At 38.3% G+C, this 27687-nt stretch overlaps 1 protein-coding gene across 1 annotated transcript in view; it reads right to left on the reverse strand.

The window, feature by feature from the left end:
- Positions 1–27687, reverse strand: part of ARHGAP24 (Rho GTPase activating protein 24) — a 330318-nt gene that overhangs the window by 263510 nt on the left and 39121 nt on the right. The window contains exon 2 of the mRNA XM_069485543.1: positions 9226–9425. Coding sequence (XP_069341644.1) covers positions 9226–9408 — 183 coding nt within the window. The 5' untranslated portion in view covers positions 9409–9425. The remainder of the gene's footprint in view (positions 1–9225; positions 9426–27687) is intronic.

The raw sequence follows: 27687 nt of genomic DNA on the forward strand, positions 1-27687 counted from the left end.
GGCAGGATAAATAACAGGCCACGGAGGCACGTCTCATTTCAACATGCAGAGGGAAACACCATGGATTGTGGTCACCACAGTTCAAAGTATCTCATTCATGCAAAATGAGTTATCTAAGTCTGTTACTGGAAAACAGGAAATCCCAAGTTCCAGTTCAGTGTTGACATCATCGGGTTTTGTAGACTAAGGCGATGTCTCGTTCTACAGACGGAACTCTGCCCAAAGAATGGGATATTTACTGACCTACCTCATCAGGATTTGCGAAGATGCCTACCACATTTTTAGCCTTTCTAAAAATACTGGGAAAGGTGAGTAAGTATCCTTTTTGCTCAGTGTATCACCAGGCAGCAACTCGGGCAACAGTAAGATATGCTGTTGTCCCGTTGTACTAATGGAAACTTAAACTTTGAAGATAAAAAGTATATCGATATTTAACTGATTCAGAGAGCCTAGTTCATCATCCTCTAGTAACCTAACTTGGCCAAAACTGGTCCCCTGCAGTGTTCTAAGAACGCAGGACCCAGAGTCACCTGGTCACACTGGCTGCAAACCTCCATCTTGTAACCACCTGGTCTCATCCTTCCCTGGACACTGTTTGTTGACTTTTGTTCTTTGCACGGTCTGGAGTCAACCCACTTTTTTTCTTCTCAATTGTCACCTCTTTGGTTTAACCCACCTTCCCCATTTCCAGTCCTCTGAAATCTTCCTGAATCTTCTCTTAGCCTCCTTATAGGCTCTCCTCCATGTGCTGATAAGGTGAACTGTCAAATATGCAAAACTTTTAATCTCTCATGAGAACTTTCTGTGGTTGTCTTAATAAAGATCAGCGTTTTTTTTTTTTTTTTTCCACACGGTCCATTTGTGCCCCTCACGCTGCCCCTGCTATGCCAGCCTGTGTTTAATGCCTCCTGCCACAGGGCCTTCTCGCCTCCTGCTCCCTCTGCTCAATAGCCCCCACCCACCCACCGCTGTTCCCCTGCCACCCCACCTGCCCAAGTTTACATCCTGTTCATTGACACCTGAACTGTAACGTCATTCCCTTAATGAACACATCCTGGACTGGCCAGTTTAGGTCACATTCCCTATTAAGTCTTCTCACTGCCCTAGGACTTTCTCTTTCTTAGCACAGCTACAGTTTACATGCATGTACTTATGTCTCTCTCCAACACCCAATTCCAAGCCCCATTAGTGCAGTGCCGATGCGCTAAGAAACCACTGGTGTAATCTCCTAATATCACTGCCACCAACACAATGCCAGAAACATGAGGAAATTGATATTTAACATGAACAAAGGAATGAATGTGTGAATGAATCAATGCATAAGTCTGCTCCCGTTTTTTACATCAAGTTTCCTTATTATCTATGTCGCTCACACTGTGCTATTGATGATGATTTTGGCTTCAGTCTGAGCATCAGCTGAGAACTGAGAGGCCAAATAGCCTTGTGACGATCTTGAAGGCCTTAACTGGTTTTCTTTCTCTTACTCAGAAAAACATACGTAATAACTATGTATTAAAAATAAAGATATTTAGTATTTAAATTGTCTTTACGAAGATACTTTGCAAAACCTAAGGAGAATTTTTGTATCTAAAATATTATTAAAGGATAAAGTTGGTGAGCCATTATAGGGAGGAAGGTATTCAGGATGGTAAGTGATCACACCTAAGCCACAGCTGTGAGAGGCAAATCGGAGCTCAAAGGAAAAAGTCCTGCACAGATGAATTTCCAAGGTCAGACAATTCCATGTGCTCTTAAGTATTCAGCAGTTGAAATAAATGACCTTCTCAAAGACAATTTATTATGTGATTTTCTTATCCTCCAAATTAATAAGGGAAAAAAGGGTGTGCTAATTAAGTAAAATTTTAATTTCAGTTTCTTCTGAAAACGGACAATATGAGTTTACTTACAAAGACTGAGCAGTTTATTTATTCACAGTATCAAGAGGTAGCACAGAATAAATGGGCTGGTACATTTAAGAAAGCAGTATGTTTGCTCCTAAGTGTCACTGAAGGTAGGTTTTTATTAGCTCGAAATATAAAATAATCACTCTTGGACCTTAAAATCGAAGAGGTTGATGCAGTGAAGTAATAATGATTAATCAATGATAATTTGCTCAGTGTCATCTCAAAATGAACATTGCCAGATTTTTCTCTCAAATCACTAGTACAAGACCTAAACTGAAAGTGCCTTTCAGCAAGAACTGAGGAATTTAGAACAGGACACCAAGAAGAAAACATCAAAAACTTGCCATGGCAGGAAGAGAAAGGCCACTGTTTGACTCCCCAACTCAGTTGAATTAAAACCACTGAGAATTTAGCACAAGACAACACATTACATAATCTCAAACTTATTTGTGCATCGCTGTTCTATTTGCTTTCATTTTCAATTTCTTAATGTAGAATCAGATTAATAAAATAATTTGAACAGAGACTAAGACGTGAATTGCCTGAGTGTAAATGATGGTTTGTGAGGAGCGGAGGGGAGGGGATAACAGGATCGTTACTGTTTTGGGTGAAAACAGGTCTATGGAGCACAGGTGACGTCTCTACAGCTTCTTCCCAAAATGGGATTATGCTTTATTGATTTATCCAATTAGCCAACTTGTCTGGGTAAAACGCAAGAGTTGGTGGAGGACCGATTCATCACTCTGTGAGCCCTGAAGTCACCTTCTCGCTACGGTCAACCAAATCCACCCTTAAGCTTTTGTGTTTTGTTCAGAAATGTCGAGATTCGTTACAAACCGTCTGTGTGGTCCTTCGCTTGATTATCACATCTCGCTTAGGGAATTATGTGAGATATGACATATTTTTTCCCCGTCAAATGCTACTTCCTTTTTCATGTTCCATGCAGAGTTTTATCTGTACCATGGTTTACTTTGATTAAAAAAAAAAAAACACAAAATTCTGGAAATGGCGATGTAAACATCCCACTAAAAGCTCTATCACACAAGAAGACACTGGCTATCTTCCCAAAATCTTTGAAAAATCCTGTGCCGTTGTGGGTTCTTAGCTGGACTCTGCTCTCTCTCCTTCCTATCCAAGTCATAGTTCTAATGACTGCAGTTGAACCAATTTTGCCTCCTAGGAACTTTCTATATTCTCCTCTTGGGAAATTGGATTCATATGCTAATATTTTGTTGCCAGCAAAGGAGAGTCTTACTGAAAGTGTATGCACTTTGTTAAGTTCTATGAATCCACAGCATTAGAGGTTCTGTGAACCCTTGAAATAGTTTTTCCAAATGGTCACAGGAAAAAGATTATTTCCATTTCTAGCTTCTTGATAAAATATACTATTAAAATATTTTAATTAATTAATAAGTTTAAATAAAACATTCCACATAGAAAATGCCAAAATTCAGTATTCAATGTCTCAGAACCCAGATATTTTCAACATCATTAGTCGCATCCTGTGAAAACAATTCTTTAAAACAGTGATTTTCAAGTGGGGGGATTTGGAAATGTCTAGAGAGATTTGGGGTTATTACAACTGGGGTTTGTTATAGCATATAGTGGGTAGAGGCCACGGATGCTGCTAAAAACACACACACAACACAGAATTGCTCAGCCTCTGTCAATAGTGCTGGGACTAAAAAAACTTGCTTTAATATAAAGTGAGTTAAAGAAGAGGTTTAAATACAAGAAGTTGCTGCATGTAATAACAAGCCAATAGTTTTCTACTAAATGGATTTTGATATACTAGAAATACCAAAGTTTATTTCTAAGTGTCCATTCATTGAACAAATATTTACTGAGCACCTATCATGCACCAAGAACGATAAGAAAAACCTTGCACAGAATAGACCTAAGTTCACTTCCATGGTAGTTACATTTCGGTTGGGACACAGAAAACAATACAACAATCTAAAAGTATACGCTAGTGAATGACATAAAGTAAGGAAACAAAAGGCTCTTTAGAACGTTAAGAGGAATTAATCAAAAACGAATAAAATTAAAATGCTCAACATGTCACTGAAACACTTCAGTGTTGGAACAAAATGAGTATAGTCTTTTGTGCTGCAAAAGCCACCCTAAGATCATACTTGAATTTCATCCATCACTCACCAATGATCTTTCTGGAAAAGAAAGTCTCATTTGAAAATCCATTTTTTACATTCTTTTAGCAAAAGATGACCAGAATGCAAAACTAAAAAGGTTTTTCAAGGCATGCATCAATTTGAATACATTGCCCTGGGAATGTCTTTTTTTTTTTTTTTTTTTTTTTTTAAGTTTTTGTGGGAGTTGCTCACGGAGTCTAGTAAATATAGTATATTCCGTGTGCCTGGCATCACTATGACAAGCGTATTGGAAACCACATCACTAAAGAGAGGCAGGATGAGTTCTTCAAGTGAGTAGCTTGGCACAGAAATGCTTGAACTAGGAAAATACTTTGCCATGTGTGATTTAAATACCCTGTAGGCTTTCAGCCTTCCAAAGGAAGACACGTGATTTCTCTAAGGCACTGTAATACAAATCTTATTCTATAACACAGTTGAATGTGCTGCGTCTGCTGGGTCTTTTTCTTTAATAGACGACGGTCCCATCTCCTTTCTCCTCACCTGCAGAACACAATGGCCTTTACAACTGGCATCCCTGCTCTTTTCATGCTCCATTGAAGCCTATTCTCTATACAATATACACAGTGAATTAAACACGTATCAGATCCTATCACTCTTTTCCTTAAAACTCTTCAGAACACTTTTCCATTATATGCCAGGGAAAAAAATATTCTCAGGCCCCTGCCTATGGCTGCAAACTCTTCTCTAGTCCTCTCACTGCAGTGAATCTGCCTCAGGCACACTGACCTCCTTTTGGTGTCTGTACACACTAACCTCCTTTCCACCCCTGGGCCTTTGCACATGCTGTCCCCGTTCTCCAACCCTGGACCTCTCTACCTAGAGAGAATCTGCCACCCCATTCCCTAAATCTCTATTTCAGCACACTATTTTGTAGTAAAGATATTTAATTTGATTTATTTTAAATGCAAAATAGATATATTTTGAGATAGGCCTGTAATATGCTGCCAGGGAACCTCGGCTAAGGGCTGGATAGTCATTGTTTACAAATCAGGTACTATTCTCCAGAGAGAGTAGACCCTAGAGACACTTTTGCCTTTTGCCTAAAAAGAAAATACAAGAAAAATGAAAGTGAAACTTTCTAAGTCCTCAAATTTGTGCAGGTTGTTGAGTATTTGTACGACAAGGTGCAATTTGAATAAGAACATGACTCATCAATATTAAGTTCCAATAATTCAGTACATAATGTCCTAAATAAGACATATTATGTTCTCAGAGAGACAAAAACTGAAGACACAAATGGAAGAAACCCCTAATCGAGAAAATCATATTCATTAACTTAGGTTTTCAACATTATTAGGAAACTGCCATGATTCCTCTCTAAAAGGTTAACAAACTTGTGCAGCTTGAGCGTTACAGGGGATCTGGAAGTAGCTTCCCATTCATTGCCCACTGGAGAATCCAGTCTGTGTGCAGCATACAAATCCCTTTCCCCTGTGGCCCCATCCAGCCCTCAAACCACGTTTCTTCCATATCACCATCCTCACATCATGGAGTTATCCACAGCTGTCTGTTTTACAGCTCCATGTTTTTCCTTTGCTCTGAATTACTTTCCCCAATTTATATAAACGGAAAATTCCCAACAATCCTCAAAATCCCACGCAAGGGCCACCTCTTGCCTTGTGCAGTCCTTCCCGACCCCTCTAGACAGTCATCATTCACTCCTTGGTACTAGTTATACCTGAGTTTTAGAGCAGTCAGCATTTACATGGTAGCCAGTCACGATTATAATTTTGTGTATATATTTCCCCCAAGAGATGAGCAGTTTTTCCTAACCAGGATTGACTCCTTTTCTTAAGAAAAAACTCAGCAAAAATTTTTACTGAAATAAACTGTGAACCTTAATCTAGAACAGAAGGGACACAGATTTCAAGAGGTTTTGATACTCTTATTTTAGAAGTGCCTTCTAAGAGAGGGAAACAAAAGCAGATTAGGTTTATTGAAACTTTCTAGCTAGTTAGGAATGTGTATTAATAAAAGGGTGAATTTTTAAAATTTCATTCATGATGTTCCCCCCATATTATTGAAGAAGCCCTCATCAATATAGATGAAGATCAAGGGCATTGATTCCTACCTTGGAAGAACCACACTGAGGTTGAAAATAAACAACCAAGCTGAGGATGAATGAGAGGACACAAAGCAAAGCAGAAGGAGCAATGGATTAAGGAGCACAGAGCTGATTTTTAGTTCCTCTTCAGCCACTCATTAACAATGTCCCTTTGGCTGCTACACACAGATAAACACACAATCACATACACGCACTTATAAACACACACACGCTATTCAACTACAAATTTTTTTCCACTTTTAACATTTTTCAAGATGCTCTGCTATTCTTCACTCAGGTGTTTAATTCCTTAAAAGTTGTCCTATAATACATCACTCTAGGGTTTATTTAACGTGTTTAATTTTTGTTTTAAATAGAGTTATGATTTTGATATATGAAGTTGAGAATAGCCAATTCTACCCACAGTGCCTGGGTCGGGACCTGTTTCTGCATGGCTCTAGATACCTTCATTGACTCACTAACTCATTCAAAAAATATGCTATTTGCACGTACAACGAGCCAGGCAACTACCCTCACTTAAATAATCCACTTCAAAGTAATGGATTAGTCTGTTCACAGGACGATATAGGAAGTTTTAAAATTACTAAGTGTCCTCTGATATAGACATTGCCAGTTTTTAATCTTATTTTGTGTGCGTGTGTTTACACATCAGGGTAAAAGATTAAAATTAAAAAGCAGAATGTTAAAATTCCCAGTGCTTGTATTCCTGTGAAAAATGATAAAAAAAGATAATAATGCAAAATTATTTACCCCCAATTTTAACCACCGTATTAATTGTAAATCTTTAATAAATAATATGTAGAAAGAAAAATTCAAAAACCTTTTTTGAGGGGAGGGTGACGGTCTATCTGTGGTTTGTAAAAGAATTAGTACTTTATTATCATTACAACTCTATTTTGTTAATTTTAGGTATTTTACATCTACAAATACTAGTAGTAATAACATACTAATGTAAAAATAGTATTTGAGAAATATTATAAATTAAGGTAATTTTCATTTTGAGGCAGATTTTCATTTCAATTGATCAGAAGGTTTTGCCCTTTCTTATTTATATTTCTAATTTTTCATCAAAATAACCACACTGTACTGAATACTATTTGTGAGAAATTACACAGAGGAATTTAGCCCAGGCAATATAGGAATATTCTTTCTGGACAGTGTGGGGCCGAGTTCCTCAAACTGGGGTTCGTGCACATATTCTCTGACATCTGCAAGTTCTCAGATTGGAGGAACACTGGCCTCAGGCTTCGCCCACTGTGCCTCATCTTCATTGCTAGAAGACACTCCAAACTCACCAAAGGGTCCCATTTCTTCCATCTGCATTCACTTGTCTACTCTCTTAGCTCCTGAATCTCGTGTGCTCCCTAATGCCCTGTGTAGGTCCTGGATCATGCCTAATTAATCCGTTAATTGGCACCCATTCTGGTTAACAACCTATTCCCTACGAGTCCATAGGGTCAAACATCGAATCTTATTCCTATTTCTATTGTATTCGATGTGTTTCTTCCTATCAATGTCCCCACACTGGATCCCCCATGTTCCACATTTTGTCACATAAAAGCTGATCCCTTTGTCTGCCTTTGGCGAAAAGGGTTTTATGTTCAACATACTACCTTAATCTGAATGTTATATAACACACGGTGCAATGAGAAAAGAACCACAGAGGATAAGAGACAGAAGACGCCACTACTTTGCTTCTGATCTTTACATGATTGTATGAACTTGGTCACGTCACTTCCTATCTCTAAGTCACCATTTCTTCATGTGTAATAATAACCTCCATATCCCCCACCGGTTTCCAATAACTAATGAAATAACAGATATGGAAACACACTATAACTGTCATGATACCAAGATGGGGCATTCTCATTAGTAATTTACTTATAAGGTCTTGGGCTGAAACCATATGAACCTGGGCTTATGTAGAGGCAAATTACGGCACCACTGTCTAACTTTGGAAAATCTGTATTATACCTAAACCTTGGTTTCTTCATGCATAAATAGGGTTAATAAAACCTATCTGGTCATATTATTTCAAGTATTTCATAAGGTAACTTATGTAAATTCCCAGTCTGAAGTCTGGCCCCAGTAAGTGCTCAAAAAGTAATAGCAATTTCAAAAAATGACTGGGGTGTATAGTATGTACTTTTGTTGCTATTTTTATTTAATTCAACTAGAGGAATGAGAACCTGGTGAAATGATAATGCCCCAGGAATTTAAATACCAAACCACAACCCTGATCCAAATTCCTAATGAAGTTCTTGAACTTGAACACAAGAGGAAATAGCCTCAAGAACATATGGTTAAGGGTATTTATGTAAACTAATCTGAAATGTTTTTTCTCTCATTTATTTATCTTATAGAAGTAGATGAAGGGAAAACACAGGCGATGCTTTAGTTTGCATCTCCTTTCGTCAATTGATAAGCAATCATCCCAGCAGAGAGAGCTACTGCAGTTACAAAAACGCAGGTGGACATTTTTCTACTTTCTCATTGCAGTCTTGTAAATAAGCAAATAAAGGACCACCAAGGAACTACAGAGAAACAGAGAGACTATTCTCAGAAGAGTGTATTATGTATGCTGGTGGCATGCATCTATGTTGTTCAGTTTAGCACCACATCCATATTTTATGTGAGTTAAGGTGGAGGGAAGCCTCAGAGAATTGATACTGAAGATGTCTCAGAAATGACTGCAAGTCGTGCTTACAGTTTTTCCTTCAAATCTATGCTTGCAACTGATTCCTGAGGGGGGAAAAATAAAAGATGTTTTGACTACGATATATTTTTCTAGCAGAGGTCCATTAAAATTTTCTCATGAAGCCAGTTTGCTAGAGGGACTCATTCTGTTCTAGCTTAGTAAAGATTAAAAACTAATATTAGACAAGTATAATTCGCCTCTTGGCCTCAATTAGCAAGTTCATTGTCTCTGACTCCAAGCAAACAATGGGAAAAGTGTGGAAGATGCCTGTCAACTGAAGGAGACCAGGGATATTGGTTTGAGCTCAGCCTCCATCGGTTTCCAGCAAATCACTTTACTTCCTGGATCTCTTGGGCCCCGCAACGCTTTCCATTTTCTCCTACTCACCAAGGGCTTGGTTTCATCTTCATCCTTGAAATAATACAGCTGATCCCCCTTGAGCACAAACCAGCGGGTATGCCAAGTCTTGACAAAGCCTCCTTGCTTTCTCAGCCACCCACACCTGACGGCGTTCTGCCTCCCTTGGCTTTGGTGAGGGCTCTCCGTGGAGTCATTGTTCTCCTCCATCATCAGACTGATGGACTTTCCTAGTTAGCAAACACAAAGAGAGAAATAATGAGGTGCTCTGTTATATTCAATTCCCTCTTAAACCACCCTTATCCTTTAAAATGGAAAAAAAAAAAAAAAGTGGGAGGAGGGTGAAAAATGTTTATTAACTCCCTGGCCAAATTTCTAGATGCACACCACAGACCTGCCCCGGGGAACTTGGAGAGGAACTTGGAGAGAGCTTCTTGTGCCTTCCTGCCTTCTAAATGAGCCCAGCAGCTGGGTGATGATAAGTCGTTTTTTTTTTCCTAAGTGGAACTAAAGAATGGGGGAGTTCTAGCGCTAATGTGTTAAGAAGGAATTTTTAACACTAACTAAAACAACCAGCAAAAACATAATTCCCAAGATGCCCAGCTCTGCGTGCTGTGCACGGACTGGGGTGTGCCCAGGCAGGCCTGTGGTTACCTGAGCAGGCACCAGCCCCACGCGTGTTCTAGTGTAAAGGGACTCTCTACATATGTGAATAGTTCTCAAGATGTTTCTACCCTCCTTCCCCCAGAACATCCCCTTGAGAGCTGTTTTGGTTGGCCAGGATTTCTTACGACTGGAAAAGTTTAAGAAAAAACAAAAAAACTTGCTTGGCCAGTTGAGTTTCCTTTTCTCTGCATTCACCCTCAAACTCCAGGAGGGAGTGGGGTGTCCCGTTCTAAGACAGGATGAAAAATATTTTCAGTTCATGTGTGCAGGAATACAGGGCCGTGCACTCTGGGGATAGTAAGAGAACGAGTTCATCTTCCAGAAAATATCGCTCAACAGGTGAGATGCTAAAACTGCCCCAGTAAGAACAGAGAGGGGGACGGACATTCTGGGACAGCCAGGGACCCGTGGTTCAAAATTAAAAGAGATTTTCCTGTCCCAAAAGCTTCTTCCAAATTCTCGCTAATGTTTATTTCTAAGCATTTATTCAAGAAGTGAGAAGCCCACTCCCACCCTTGTGTCTCTGATGAGAATATAAACATATAGATTTAACAAAAAAAAAAAAAATCAAATATCCCTTCTCAGGCTCAGTCATGCACAGAGCCCCTGTTTTATTATTGCTGATTGATTTGGGGAGACAAGCTGTCTTTCAGTCTGTCTTTATTTTAACCACTAATTTTTCTATCAATTTGTAGGTACATAATCCTTCTGATAAATTCCATGGCATTTCAGTTGTTAGTCCTTTATGTTTCCTCCCGAAAGGTCCAACCTTTCACTATTGGACCTGGAGTTCTTTGAATTCTGCCACTCCGGGTGCAGAGGTGAAGCAGAACTTTGGCTCTGATTACCTCTTATTGTGATGTATCTTCTCTGTAGAATTACCTCCTTTGTTGGCATGCATGCCGATCTATCTCCACCCTTGCTTTCATCTTCATCTCTTTAAACTACTTTTAAGCTTCACTCGGTTCACTTGACTATTACCTACTTCTTTAAGTACACACTTTTTTGCCTTTTTTATACAGGAATGCTGTTTTTATTATTAGGCCCCTAACTCTACAGAATGTCTTGAAACTTCCTTTGCCCCGTCGGGCATTCCCATGGCAGTAACCGCCTAAAACCGATTACTGCAGGAAGCATTCTCCCACATGTGTGTGCCTGTGTGTGTGTGTGTGTGTGTGTGTACAGATTGGATCATGCCCAACGTTTCAGGTTTGTTGTGCCCTCAGGGCAAGAACTTTCATCTCTTTTCTTTCACAGCAGCTGACCTATTAGCAAGAGCCAAGTACACCACACTCTAAATGAACAATAAGTGCTGCAATATAATTTAGGTAAGTATGCTTATTTAGACCACCCTAAATCATCTTTTTTGTCTCCCGGTATTTAAATTGTGCAAATCTACACAACTTGCTATTTCATTACTGCTATTTATTCTTTGAACAAACATCTGAACCTATAAATAAGACTTTAAAACAAACATACCAACACACACACACAAATCTAGAATGCATTGCACCACAAATTCTTTTGGGCCCTTCTTTCTTTTCTTTCCTCTCAAATTCATACTTTCTAGGAAGTTATCAAGTTTGAAAAATTCCCTCTAAAACGCTTCAAGGTAATTAGTAAGCTACCATCAATAATATAAAAAATACATGTGGCAGATTCCCCTTTTGTCTACCATTAATGTTTTAGTGAAAATGTGTGTGTGTTAGAATGTGGTTTATGAGTCTTCCTGCAAATGTTGTTTATAAGTCTGGCTGAAGCCAGTGACAGCATTGCCCACTGAACTCATAGCTCTACTCGCTATATTTTCATAACTTCAGAATGCATCAAAAAGTGCTTTAATAATACTAATTTTAACTATTCATTAACATAGAAATGAAAACAGATTTATCATACACCTAAGGGAAAATAATGCCAAAACTTTGTTGGATGAGTAAAATTAAGCTTTACTAAAATAACCATGATTTTTGTAGAGAAGTCTTGAAATTTCTGGAGAAATTAAATGGTTCAGATTTTCCCCTTTATCTTTAAAATGAGGATGTCGGACTGGATCATTTCAAATTACAGTCGCTGATAGCACTCTAAAATCTATCATCTCTGTAATTCCATAAATGTATGGACTTCAAATATCCTTAATACTCAGTACAAAGCCTGGCATATGGTGAAACGCAATCAATGTTTGATGAATTAATCAATTTTGCAATAGGTTTTGTGCTAAGTGTCTACAAGTGAACATGATCTCCCTCTAAAACCCGATCCTCCCCCAAACCTGATCTTAGTAAATGACACCATGATACATTCAGCTGCAAAAACAAATAGGAAAGTGATCATTTGATTCCTGACTCTCCCCTCACCCTGAATAGCCAATCAGCCCAGAAGATAATACCTCCAAAATATATTACAAATCCATCCACTTGGCTTCATCTCCATTGCTACCCTATGGTCCAGGCCACTATTATCTTTTGAGGGGATGATTTTAATACTTCCAACTGGTCTCACTGCTTCTATTTTTAACCACCAACACGAATACCCGGGCACAGGCTCACACGTACTTTATTCTCCAGAAAGCAGCCAAAGTGAGCTTTTAAAAATTCAGATCTGGTAATGATTCTCTACACTTCAAAATTTTTGTCTGTCTTCTCATTGTACTTATTTCAAAATTCAACCTAATCCCATCCCACCTCCCCAGCCCTTCCCCCGCCACACACGTACATACTTAACCACACCAGTCTCCTTCCAGCTCTGGAAATACCTAAGCTCCTTTATGCCCGAGTCTTGCTATGTGCTGATCTCTGCCTAGAACATTCTGCCACAGGCTCTTTTTGTGGTCAACCCATTTTCATCTAAGTTTCAGCTTAAAAATCTATCTCCTCCAAGTCTTCACTAATCACCCTGTGAACTCGTTCACCTCTTGTTATTCTACACCCCACCAGGAGACCTGAAGCTTCGTGAGGTCAAGGCCACTGTGTTCCTTACTACAGCTCCTTTAAGAGTGTTTACTTGGCAGGCAGTCAACATTTGTTGAATCAACAAATAAAGCTATGTAACAATCACAATAGAATTCCTCCCAAGAAGATTTTGAAGGGTTATTTTTTAATTGCATTTATTGCCTTAAAGAAGATTTTGTGTGCTTTAAGAATTTGATTGTTTCCCCTTTGACCGGGGAGAATTCAATCAGCATGAAAATTGTTCTTAAAACACAATGTCAAAAATCATCGCACTTGAATGAACCTGAAACTGCCCTTTATGGAAAAAACATATTTAAAATTTACACTTTTTAGCCTTGGCAGGAAATACACATAACCAATTGTGGCTTAGCACTAAGAAAGGTACAGTTATTCCCTCGGAATTCTCAGAGAATAATTTCACTCAATCTCCACTGGGAAAACACTTTCACTGAGGTCAGGCCATGGTAGCTGCTTGGGAAGTAAGATTATAACATACAGCTATCAACTTCGTTAGCAAATCAATATAACAATAATGTAAATAAACAGTTACTCCAAACTAAAACAAGGACAGAATTGAAAATTTAACTTGTGTCTTCCCATCAATCTTAGGAAGAGGCCTTAACGATGGCCACGTCCCATGCCGTAACTAGAAAGTTCCCACTGCTTAACGGGCTCATAGTTTTGAATTGTTTTCCAGAGGTGAAAACTGACTTGTCCATCTATTCCTCCTATGGTTCTCTTTTGCAACAGGATGGGCTAAGAATACAACAGTACGACATGGTACAATCGGAGATGAACTTTACTAAAGCTCCTAAAAGATTTTCTAAAAGTCAAAGAGCACACACGTAGGTATTCAGATGTGAGACTTCATTTCAACAAAGAATATACAAACATGCATAAAAATGATGATGTATATAAACAGGATGCCATAGACCACAGAGTTGCAATACATTTGAAATTACCTCTCTACACATGTTCAGCAAACACGAGAGAATGGGATAGAAGGAGGGAGCTAGAACAAAAGACAAGGGGGAGGGGGAACAACTTAAAACAGCCCAGGTAATCCCGCCACCTGCCCCCACTCCACTCAATGAATGCAGGCTCTGCATCTCCTGCCTGCCGTCAGCGTTAGTGCCCTTGGCCTCTCATGGAGCAAGTATCTTGCTGTGCAAATGTGATCCCAGATTTTGAGGACTCATGATTTCATATCTCAGGGCCCCTTAATACAAACAAACTACTCCAGTCACTCAATCAAAACAACAGTCATCTGTTCTAGTGCTAGAGAAAAAAAAAAACAGAAATGAAACTGGCAATTTTGGTAAAATACTGCAATTCATGAGAGATTGATGGGGCTTTCAAGAATAATTTTGATAACGTCCAATGGTCACCTTTTGTGTTGACATTAGAACCTAACTCCTTTGTAAGATGTGATTTCACTGTACAAAGTATGTAACGACAGATAGCCAATATGTATCTGAATTCTGCTCTTTCTTAAACAAAACGCTTTGTGTTACAGCTATTGCTAACATGCTGGTGTGTCGGGCAGTAGGACACTGTATTGAGCTGCATGTCTAAATGCTAGCACACACCCTTTCCATGCATGACGGTTCACACTACAAAAACGTACACAAGGAAGGAGACAGTGTGTGAATGTGCATACATGTGTGCGGACACGTGTGCACAGGGGCAGGTATGTGGGAGGTGTGGGGATACATAAATTTCGTGTGTTCTCTCTAGAGCAGAAAATCCTGAAAAGCAAAATATTTGTTGCTATTCTTTTCTTTCTTTCTTTTGCTTCTTTTTGAGATAAGTTCTCGTTCTGTTGCCCGCACCAGAGTGCAAGTGGTGTCATCCTAGCTCACTGCAACCTCAAACTCCTGGGCTCAAGTGATCCTCCTGTCTCAGCCTCCCGAGTAGCTGGGACTACAGGCACACGCCACCATGCCTGGCTAATTTTTCTATTTATATTTTTAGCTGTCCAAATCATTTCTTTCTATTTTTAGTAGAGACGGGGGTCTCGCTCTTGCTCAGGCTGGTCTCGAACTCCTGACCTCAAGCGATCCTCCCACCTCAGCCTCCCAGAGTGCTAGGATTACAGGCGTGAGCCACCGCGCCCGGCTGGTTTTTTTGTTTGTTTGTTTGTTTGTTTGTTTTACCTCTTAAACATCTCTGGAAGACGAGAGACCTGACGTCCTATACGTGGGACTACATTAGCTCATCTGTCTCCTCTCTCCTTTAAAAAGATTTAAAGAATTAGTTATTCATAGCTTGCTGTAAGGAGGAAAAAAGTGACTGCTAACTGAAGAAAACTGATGCGAAAAACAGTTCTCCTTCTTTCCCTCTCTCTCCAGCACACCACCTCTTTTCTTGAAGAATGAGCCAAACTACGGTGCCTAAAAGGGATTCAACACCCTAGGTCCAGTATCACAAAAGATCTAATGGAAGGTGTTTTAGCAAGGAACCCAAATTCTAGGAGCCTAAATCTGTTTTCAGGAAGCTATGGAACATCTTAAGTACCTCGAAAGGGCCTTGAGTTTTCCCACGTGGTTCTCCCACTGCCTGGACTTCATGGTTAACTTCTGTTCATCCTTCAGGGCTTCCACAAAGGCTTCCCTGGTGTCCCTGCCACCCCCACTCTGGAGGTTCCCCTTGCATGTGCCCCCACACATCCTGGACATGACCTTATCACATGTAGGACACATATGTTTACTAATGTTCAGTTTTCCACACCATCACGTCTGGAGGGCACGGGCTCCCTAGAACTCACCAGACTAACCGGCATGCAGAGAATTCTCAAAGATTTGTTAAATAAATGGTGAATGACTGAATAAATGAGTAAATGCTTCAGTCAGTCTTTGGGATCTACTAGAACTGACCCTAGACAGGCATGTGAGGTGGCTCACACCTGGAATCCCAGTGCTTTGAGAGGCCAAGGTGGGAGGAATGCTTGAGGCCAAGAGTTCGAGACTGGCTTGGGCAACATAGCGAGATCCTATCTCTACCAAAAAAAAAAAAAAAAAAAAATTATCTGGGCATGGTGGCACATGCCTGTCATCCCAGCTACTCAGGAGGCTGAGGCAGGAGGATGACTGATATAAAGCATTATTTGCTGAACTTGAATATTTCCAATAACAGAATGAGTACCTACATTTCTGTACTGATAAAACGCTCTCAAAAGACTTTGTTACATCATGGTAGCTATACCCTCCAACAAAAAAAAATCATCAAACTAAAAAGAATTGTCAGAGTAAAGCCGGTTTACTTTTCCTTGGTAGGATTGCTAAAGTCGATGGGTCATGATAACGGAATTCAAAATATTGTTAGGTTGGTAATTCAATTACAAGTCAATTAGGTGCACTGAGACACAATTCTACCTGTAGAGGAGACAGAGGTCAGCGGATGGGCTTTAAATTGCTAAGCTTATTCCTTAGGCATACCTTGTCCCTAGATTGTCATCTTTCAGGCTCGGCCTATATATGTGTACTTTAAAAAGTACCTTTCCATCAGAGGTCAGTGGGGGATAATCCTGACACCAAAATACAAGTCGAAGGTTAGGAATTTTTTAAGTAAATTGTACATACCCAACACCATACACATATTTGTATTTTATTCAAATATATTTGAATGATTATTTTTAAGCATTCCGGCTCTCAAAATGTAAATCAGTCTCTAGAGGCATAAATTCCATAATTAAAATATTCCACCTCAGTGATATGCTGGCCAGATGGTATTACAGTGGCAGCAAAGCCTGCTCAGTGGTGCCAAGAGTTCATTGCAATCCTTAAGCATCTGTAATTATGAATGCTTACAGGTAAACATAGGCAAAAGAATTTCAAAAGTCAAATAAGCAATACTTTTTCCAGATATAGGAATGCATTTTCCCCTTACTCTAGAGAACACCGTCAAAATTTAGCAGGAAGGCATCATTTATTCCCCACAGGAATCTCCTAGCTCGACATGGATTTTTACACATGCATTGTTTTTCGCTCATATTCCTTCTTAATAATGTCCCGTCTTTCTACTGCTCAAAATATAGACCCTCTGCCTTGGACCAGAGTCAATAATCAAAACAGGAAAAGAAAGAATGTCTGAGTATAAATGGCTAAGCACAAGAGGGTAGACTTTGCATCAATAGTCACTATGTTTAGCTCTAATTGTGTCTTAAGCCTGAGCCTTATCTTACCAACCAGATGGGAAACTTCTCTAGGTCAAGGATTGTGTGGTAGAATTCCCTCATGCATAGCCCAGAGCGGAACATAAAGCAGGTGCTCAGCATGTGCTTGTCCACTGATTGAAATGTGAATGATAAAGAGACTATTAAAAAAAAAAAGAGAGAGAGACTATTAAAAAAAAAAACCGTAGAATACAGAGCTTCTAACGTAGTGTAGTACTCAGTAGAGATGACTTTCCATCTCTAGAGTAATTCTTCCTTGAGTAAATTGGGGAAAAATAATGAGGACCTTTCTACAAAATGTGCTTGGAATATGAAGAGCTCCCACGCTGTTCAGAGTAGAAATGTAATTCAGTCTGTGGCTTTGAATATTGATTTTTTAATAAAGTACTGTATAAAATCACCTATGACCTGAAATGTTGATAAGATATATTTCTATTACTACATATCTGTAAATATTCACACATATGTTGGGGGGGTGTGTGTGTAAGTTATAAAAGGCACTATCCCTTCAAATCACCCAAATGGTAATTTATCATTGACAGTTTTATCAAAAGGCAATTCTTCCTCACTCTTCCCCATCTTTCCTCAAAATCTATAGTTAATTTAAGTTTGCCAACTTTATCTATTATAAAGAAATATTCCTTGTCATAGATGCTATTACTTATTCAACAAAATTGTAATTTTTGGACGACAAACACTAAGTTTCCTTTCTAATCAAAGCCTCCACGCATTTTGTTTACCAGTTAAATCACTCAAACAGCCATTTATTTCATAGGTAAATGTATTGATTAGAGTTTGAATGAGTAATACAAAGGTATGTATCATTTTCTTTGGAAAAGACTTGAAGGCAAATCATAAGGGACTATTCAAGGTAAGTGGTAAAGAGAGTAAAAATGGTATATTTTAATCACTACTCCAATATATTTTCAGTGATATATAATTATATCTAACCTAAAGGAAAAGTATCCGTCAATAACATATGCCATCTGTACTTGATATATAAGCACAGCCTAATTCTAATGCCAAGGGAGCTCAACAGCAACAAAATGCATATTATTGGATGCATCCTCATGCCCCAGACTAGAGATGGAATTACCGAAATCCTGCCCATCTAGAGGGAAGACTCCTGGACACCTCAGTCATCAGAAAATGACAACTACATCCCCAGACAGGGCGAAGTGGCTGCTGACCCCGTCCCCCCCACCCCCGAAGGTTTTCTGTGCTCATAGCACCATATTTCTCTCTTCTGTGGCATCTGCCACAAATATAGTTTCATATTCATTGGGGTGGCTATTTTCTTAGTGGCGAGTCTCTGAGCAGACCCTAAGCTCTCTGAGAGTAATGACCACGTCCTTCTTTGTACTGGAGGAAGGGTCCTGGCTGGATCACTTCACCTGAAGCAGCATCTGCCACACACAAGGCAGTCAGTAAATACCGTCAAATTTGTTGAAGGAAGGGAACACAGACGGCAGCTGACCACTAGAGATGTCAACCGAAGTCAGGGTACACCCATCACAATGAACACCGTGAGACACGGGGGATGGGCAAATTGGGCAACTGAAATAGAGCCCTCTTGTTTTTGACATTCAGAAGAGGTTCAGAGTGATAGAAACTGAATTGAATGAGAAATGGGAAAAAAATGGGGACAAGTGAGTATGGCCTAGCAAGTCCACGCTTCCAAGAAAATCAGCAGTGAAGAAAATAAAGCCATAGTTTACAGGTTCCTGAAACTGCGTAAGAGAGAGACATGTATCATAAACGCACATACGCATACAAAGAGCATACGTACATATATACGTACTGTATTGTAGAAGCTTTGTGTAATCTCCATCTAAGTCTCTTTTTGGAGGGAAGAAACGGGGGAAAGGAGGTCACGAAAAATGTGATGGACAGTAGGAAGGGCTGTGTGATTCAGATGTGACAACATTTTGCTTTGGAGCTGATTATTCACCACAATGAAATCATGTCCCTTCTGAGTTTTTTTAATAGGTTTATTTGTTTTAACCATCACTAGGCTTGACAAATGAGGTGACTTGGGGACTCATTTCTGTCTCTAAATCTCCCCTGAACCCTTCCTAACTTTCTTAGGCTTTCACTCAATTTGTGTGCTTCCAATAACATGGTAATTGCCAAATTCTACATTCTTAAGTATTTACCAAATATATCTGATTCCAATGTTTCAATTAGTAGAGCCTTATTTATTGAATTGAATGTGTTCTCTTAATATATAAATAAAATACTTTGTGTCTGGCTTGGAATAGTGAGGAATAGCTTTGGGTACAATGACCATTTTTACCTCAGCTTTTTTTCTTTTCTCACTTTCTTCTGTTTAACAACAAAGATTTAATTTATTTACCATCTATTAAAAGCTATAAGAAAATAAATGGAGATATATAAATAACTCATCTTTGTGTCTCTAAACAGCCATTTATCAATATCTAAACTTGAGCATCTTATAGTTATATTTTGTAATTGAACACAAAGAAATAATGTATTTGGCATTTGAGTTGGACTATGTATGTTCCAGATACTTCAACTTCTTGTCTTGGGGGACATTCAGAACCACTTAATTAAATACACAGCTTTAGGATGGGTATTTTCTTTGACTTGTAAATATGCTCAGCAGAAGCCGATCTTAGCCAGGGGTGTTCTGAGTTGGGCGAGAGCAAGCAGGTTCCCTTGTTTGGTCACTTTCACCCACTGCCCTGAGACCACTGCTAGTGACTTTGATGAGGTTAGAGACATAAGGAACGGTCCTGCTGATGTGACATCTGCCTGAAATTGGCAATCAGAGGCTTTGTACGCATCATCTTATGTACAGGTAAGAACTGGAACAATATTGGGGCTAGCTGCCATATTCACTCTATTGCACTCACAGATCCTGGGTTCTAACACTCTTCATTAATTTTTCCTCATCATCCTTCTTGTAACCCACACTTATTTCCATCCCACTTAATTTTCACCAAGTGCCTTCTCTCCCAACCAACAGACCAACAGCCTCTGCTGTGACCAGGCAGAACTGTCACCACACTGGCGCCTTCGGTCATCGCCAGACACATTCTCTCTGATGGAGGAGGCGGCGGGAGGGCCGACCCCGGCAGCCCAGCGAACAGCCTTGTGGGAGAATCCCAGCCCAGCCAACTCCTAGTTCTTCCTTCAGTCTTAAAGAGATCGTTTACAACCCTTCAGTTCGTAAAACCAACCTTGTCTATTTCATGTGATTTGCATAAAACAGGTGTATCAAGTGCCAAATGAACAGAAGGCATTCAAGAACCCTGGGGTCTTTTTCAAGTCATCCAAAATTTACCTTTTCTTACTGGTAATAATTTTCATTCTTATATCTGATAATATAGATATGGATATATAGATATATAGCTGTAGATACAGAATAATATGAATATGGATACGGGGATAGAGACAGAGTGACATAAATATAGATATTTAGGTATCTCCTCTGCTATATCCTACATTCTTCACAAACTTCCCTAGACTATTTCCATCTCCCTCCGATTGTTCCACTCATTCATTCCCTCATCCAAGACTTGTGGATTTCTCATTCCCTAATCACTGAGTTCTCACATATGGGTTAGGCCAAACTAAATGCTGGACTGGGAAAAAGTGTTTTAACTAAAGTTATAATGTTCCCATAAGTTCTCTGTCTCCTTGGAAGAAAACAATTTAACAAAGGCTATTTTTTAAAAAATCTTTCTAAGGGTTTTAAATTAGTGATTATTGTAATGTATTTTAGTATGTTTAGTAGGGACTTATTGCATTTGAATGTAATGCACACTAATTTGATGTTTATAATAATATATAATCATATCCACAATAACATGAAATTTGCTAGTGGCTTTTTTTTTGTATTTGACACCTGGGAGATGTGTTTCAAATTATATAAACAGTACTCTGAATCTAAAGTTACATTACAGATTGTGAGAGAAGATACGTATTACTCTATGCTGTAAATCATGCCAAATGCATTATTCTATCAAGTTAATTAAACTGAAAACTACATTCCCAAAGGTGTGGAACATGAGAGAGTTCATTTTAGAGAATATTTCCATGCAAACTTTGATGGATGAATGCATATCCAATAAAAAAGGGTATTAAGAAAATATAACTTGACTGAAAGAATAATGTAAATTTAAGATCAAAAGTAAAAATAATTTAAAGAAAAATCTTGGAAAAACATCGGATGCATGTCACCAATATACTTACCTGACTTGAAAACTAGAAAATTTCTTTATGGACAAAATCAACAACAATAACAAAAAGATAAAACTGTCCCCTCTTCTAAGATGGTGTTCCAAAGTGTATAGGGAGGTTTTTTTGATTAATAAGAAACATTTCACTTGAGGATTAATATTATAAGCCTGCCTATTTACATAAGGAGCAGCCAGCCACTTGTCTTTTTAAACTCTCCACTAAACATTCCACTATATATTCTATCTCAGAGTGTCTCCTAGAACATTTGATTTAGGCTTTCATAATCTCTCATGTGCTGAAAGTAAAACACACAATCATGTCGTCCTTGAAGGTGACTTTGTTCCAGGTGTTACCCCACGGTCTTAGCAGGGAGGTTCCCTCTCTCAAGTCAGCACAGTTTGTTAACAGAATTGGCTTTTGCCTGTTGAGAGCCGCCACGGAGCAGTGAAGAGAATGAACTCAGGAACTCAGAGGCTTTCCATCACTGACAAAAAGCAGTGGACAATATAAAAATAGCATTGCACACTGAGGATTTGTTAAGGCTTCCGAGCAGGGACAGGATTAGAACGGTCATAGCACAGAGATTGTTTTCATGCAGCAAGAACATGAAACGGCAGAACACTTGTGAAAAATAAGCTAGGAGACATAACTATTGTCAGATGCTAACTGATGCTTAAATGTTCATTGTATGATCACAGCATTTGCACAGTTTCTTCTTTCGATGATCGCAAAGCATATCGTAGTTGGTATTAAACATTATATAGTCTTACACAGATAGACTCAATTCTGCAGCATCAAATTAGAGGTAAAGAATGACTGTTTTACAATACCACATTTACTCTCCAATTGCACCATGGACTCTTTATCTGAAGAGTATTATATAGACAGAGACATAGTTATAAATACAGATAGAGATAATCTTCACAAATTAATTATATAATCCTCAGTATGCATATTTGTGTTAATTATTGTCTGTTCGCTATCCGAATCCCTTGCTCCTGTAGGATTGTTCTCCACTTTAGTGTGTCCTGATAGGAAATTAATTCTTTAGTCTCTTCCATTGAGCCATCTGGGGTGATTCTATTTTCCCGCCAGGATTCTAACTAAAACACTAGGACTCACAAAGAGACAAAATAGGAAACGATGAAATGTCCTGTCACACACATGTAAATTTTTAGTTGACAGTTAATTTCACATTATGAGTTTAAAACTGGTTCCTGAAAACAATAACATTTCACTATCTCCATGGAGATCACTGCACAAGACTGAGTGGCTGCCATAACTTGATCAACATTTGTGCTTTGTTTTGTATTTGTTCAGATCGCTATCTATTATTCAGAAGTTTCATCTGACCTTCAACTTCACTATATAGACAGTATATCCTGATGGCCCCTGCAAGGCTTAGGACTCTACAGTTAATAGGTAATAAACACAAAAAGAACCAGGGGAAGTGACCACTGATCTAGCATGCTGTGCAAAGTGGATGGACTTGGAAATAGGAAGCCGCAGAAGTCCCAGGACTGACACTTCTTAGCTTGTGTAAGTGACCTTACACAGTTCCTCTCCCTTAGCTTTTGCTTCCCCACTTGTTAAAGGGAGGAAATAAAAGCATCTTCTAAGATTGTTGTGAGAGCAAAAATAAACCATGAATATGAGTATTTTATTAAAACGCAAAGTGATATACTCAGCATAGTCTTTTTTTATTATTTAAAGCAACAATCATCGAAATACCAATATTAAGGATTTAATAAAACATAAATAAGTTGCAAAGCCAGTAATAAAACACTAAGTATTGAAATGCTTCTGTTTCCCTACAGTGATCAGCCTAAAATCGAAATGATCTGGAGAAACTGGAAAATAAGGTTATCCTTAGAAGGTCACTTGTGAGTAGGTACATACTTCTCATCCTTCCAGCACACTCAACAAAGTCCTGTGTCTCGAGAACTCCCATTCTTCTATATTGCTCATCTATTCAGTCACTGAACAAACAGCCACTGAGGTCTGCCATGTTCCACACACTGTTCTAACTGTTGGGGACACAGCAGTGAACAAAATATACCATCAAGGTATCCTGGCAACAATAATGACCTCTCTCACAATTTGGTGTGCATTTCTTTTCCCGAAGTCTTCATTTTATCTTCCTCTCTTGGCCCTAGATTCTTGACCCTTTTTGTCAAGCCAGCTGCCGGACTCATGGGCCCTACCCAAAGAGCTGACACACAAAGCCCCATAGATACGCTTGACACATACATCACAAGAGAACAAAGACAGAATGTTACACAGAAAGGAAAATAAACCATCTGGCCCCTGTTATTTGTGTCTCTAGAAAATTGATGAATAATACTAAACTGCGTAAGAGCAATTCTTCAAATCCCATATCACCTTGATTAGGGAAAATAATCCCTGCACTTATGCAACTAAAAATCCTAAAGCCTAAGATTCATTTACTCATGAATTATTTCTTTGAACAAAATCTCTTAAGTGTCTACTCTCTGTCTCAGTTTTTAGAATGTGTTTCCCAGGCATCTTGCATAATTAAATATATAAAATCATATTATTCAGAGAGAAAAATCTGGATTTCTCTGAGCGATTCCTGGCTCTACTCTTGCACTAGGGAATATTAAAAAATGTGAGACATAATTTCTAGTTATAGAGAGTTTGCAGTCTGTTTGGGGACTGACATATCGCACATGGAACAATTAGTAAAGCCAGTATTATATATACGAATATTATATTTTCTCAGTATAGTGTTATTTGGGTGCTTATTGGAAAAATCATAGTGCAGAAATGCATTCCAATACCTTTGTCCTGCAAAATGAGGGCATTAAAAATGTACATAGAGAGAACTTATGCGTTGTGTTCTTGGAGACCTCCTAAGCGGTAAGTCCTCTGAACTACAAAAAGGGGTAAAGAAAATATTCTTATGATAGTTAAATATCACAATGAAACAGTTAAGATCAAATATTCACATGGGGGAAGGTCTGATAATGAAGTAGTACTTCACTGTGGGGACGAATGAAGTTTATCACGATTGTCCTCTGTTTGGAAAATGAAGTATACGTTCGTGAATTTTGGAGGCTACATATCTAATGCTCTTTTAGTATTTTTAAATCCACTAGTCCCCCCCCTTTTTTTTTTTTAATAAATATGAAAAGTAGCTTGGAAATGTTCACTTGTTGACTAGCCTTGGTGGAGTATATGGCATTTCACTATTTTTTTTTAATTAAGATCAGATCCCTTTCATGAAGGAATTGAAAGGTAATTCTTTCACCATAGATTCACCTGAGAGTAAGATCTATCCATCATACATTCGTACATTCAACCAATGTTAGCTGGATGCCACTCTAGTACTTGACATTGTAAACACAATAGGAATGGACTTAACCAACATTCAAAAGAAACCAAATAAAATAAAAAGGTTTTGTTTTTTGAAAATAGCACAATATTCATGCGGTTGAACCAGAAATGTAGAAATTGACCTCATATCAAACAGGTGGTTCATCGAGTTTTGCTCCGCAGAAACCTTTCAAATGGGATACCTAAAATATTAATAAGCCAGCAAAATGGTTTGGAAGAAAATGCTTTTAGCATACTATCCCCAGGAGATAAAATTGTTGCCTAAAGAAGGCTAGTAAAAAAAATGAAATTGGTAAGATGAACCATGAGCAAATTTATGTTTTAGATGCACAATGCAGGAAAATTATATCTTTTTAGTGTCTGTTAATCATGATTATAATAGTGCTTCTCAGTTAAGGGTTATTTTGCTGCACCTATTACCTGCCAGGGTACATTTGGCAATATATGGAGGTGTTTTTAGTTGTCACACTGGAGAAGGAGGTTCTAATGGCATCCAGTGAACCGAGGTCAGGGATACTGCTAAACATGCTAGTACACACAGGTCTGCCTCCTACAACAAAGAATTATTGGACCAAAACTGTCAATAATGCTGACGTTGAGAAACCCTCATTTAGAATATCTAAATGGTGATGAAAAGTCGAAGAAAGACTGGCACAAAGCATTTCAGGCCAACTGAACTTCAATAGGTTCTCCGACAGTTTTCATCAATATTTGATTCTCAGTCAGCAACAATCTTGCACTTAAAATCGGAGTATGAGACCCAATTAAGCAAGTCTTTTCATAATCCAAAATTAAGCAAAAATCATTTATAAAGAAACAGGTGCTTTATTTAATCAGACTTGGGGGTAGCACACCACAAAATTATCACAATGTACTTATCTCAAAACTATAATTTGATTTACGACAGGTGAATCTAGAACAGTGTAGCTCACAGTCTGTTTCTTGGAACAAATTTGGGTTCCAACAGAATCCTTGGTAAGAACATTTAAAGTATTTGTACCTCTGATGTATCACAATGATCATTACATGATATGCAAGAGAAGGATTTTGCCACCACTAGATATACCCAGCTGAAATTATTGTGTATTTGACTCAGAGACCAAGACTTGTCTCTATCTGTCATAGCACTGAATAGACAAGTATCGATTAAATACTATCATCATTATAATCAACCGAAATGAATAGCCCTTTGTTACTCCTTATGCAGAGGATGTGATGTAGATACAGTTCATGTTTATTAATAATTACAACAACCTAGGACTCAGGAATATGCAAAAGAAAGACAAACAATATTCATCTGTTTGAATTTTATTTAACAAACACATAGTGCTTACTAGTGCAAGGCACTGTTATAAGAGCTTTAAAAATATCAACTCAATTAATCTTCACGTCAATCCTATGAATCAGATGCTATTATAATCCCAATATTTATAGATGAGAACACTGAGATACAGAAAGGTTAATTCTCACACCTCTGCCATCACAACCTAATTATAATACATCTTCACTACATTATTGTTACAATTGCCAACTTATCTTCTACCCCCCATCTTTCTGCCTCTAACTCATATTCTGAACTGATGCCAGAATCATTTTTCTGTACCTATCTACTCAATAATTTCTCTTCTTAAAAAACTTTAATGGCTTCTGATACCGCACTAGGTTATTAAGATTAAAAATAAGCAATGGTAGTTTTAGCAATAGCTAATATTTTTTCCTTGCCTTCTGAGCCTAAAGCCTTGCATTAAACACTCGATATGCACTCTATTGTTTAAACCCAGTTTTATGGTATGGAATACAGGGTCTGCCACAATCTGACCCAAATCTCTATCTTTTTCCCTGCTTCCCCATCTATGTATGGACTGATCTTTTCTTTCAGTGACTTTCTCTTCCTTATCTGGTATAGTCCTACTGTTCAGCTCTCTCAGACCTAGGGACACTATTCACTGTCTTCATGATGCACCTCAAAAATGACACTGTTCTCATAGCACTGACAATATTATATATATTACATATATACAATATTATATATATTATATATATTATATATCACTCATAGCAGTGAGTGAACTTTAATTAAGATCCAAGAAAAAATTATTGTCTGAGCTTATAAGAAATAAGTTACATAACAAATATATAGATCATGTACAATACTCCTAAAAGTAAAATATTAATACACCATAATAGGATTATTTTGTAAGTATGTATTTAATAGTAAAAATCTGAACATTTAGTTTTAAAAATGATAGGATTTTTTCCTTATGTATATATTCAGTATAAGAGACTCAGAATTCATTACTGACACTCAGGTGTTCAATAAATGAAATGGCATTTGCTTTCAGAATTTCAGCGGCTATCTAAAGCAATCTCCAGTAGAATCCTATATCCAAGACACAGAGGGATAAAAGTGAGTTCGATAAATAGTGACAACTATTTGTCATTATGTAAATAGGGAAATGACCCTATGAACTGTTCTTCTCTCTTAATATAACAGGCAGAACCCCTGTGGTCTTTAATAGTGGCTTCAAGACAGGACCCAAATCATCAGTATATGACACCTAAAATCATTAAGCTTTCCCCAGGACTACTTTTCATCTTGTAATCTGGTTTTAAGAAAGCTATAGTGCGGTGTGAAAGAAAATCTTCAAAACATATTTCATGCTCTGTCCAGTCCAGTTAGTGTTCGTCAATACAGGTATCTGAACAAACTCCCGAATTTATTAGGTCCATAATCCCTACTTCCAAGGAGGGAAATGGAACAAAAGGATTAAAAGCATATACCTCTGAGAACAGGCCCCTGGGGGAGTAAAAGGCCCATGCAAAAAAACTGATTCTATGTTTCCAACATGAAGGATCAATAAAATAAAAGGGTGACCTTCTAAGAAAATAGTAGCACAGAGAACATCCACCACAACTCTCAAGAACTCTAGGTTGTGGCTCATTTTATAGGCAACATGCATGGCGGATGTGCTGACAATAAAATATTCATCGAGATGCTCTTTTCTAGGAGTGGTGACAGGTCTGTAATGAGGAGGCCAAGATGTATCATCTATTCCTCTGGAACACAGTCCCCAAAACACTGACCATGGTTTAATTAGATTTAATGAGCTAAAAACATGCGAAGAACTTAGGACAGGAGGT

Source organism: Eulemur rufifrons, chromosome 13 (assembly GCF_041146395.1).
Source record: "Eulemur rufifrons isolate Redbay chromosome 13, OSU_ERuf_1, whole genome shotgun sequence".
Lineage (NCBI taxonomy): Eukaryota > Metazoa > Chordata > Mammalia > Primates > Lemuridae > Eulemur > Eulemur rufifrons.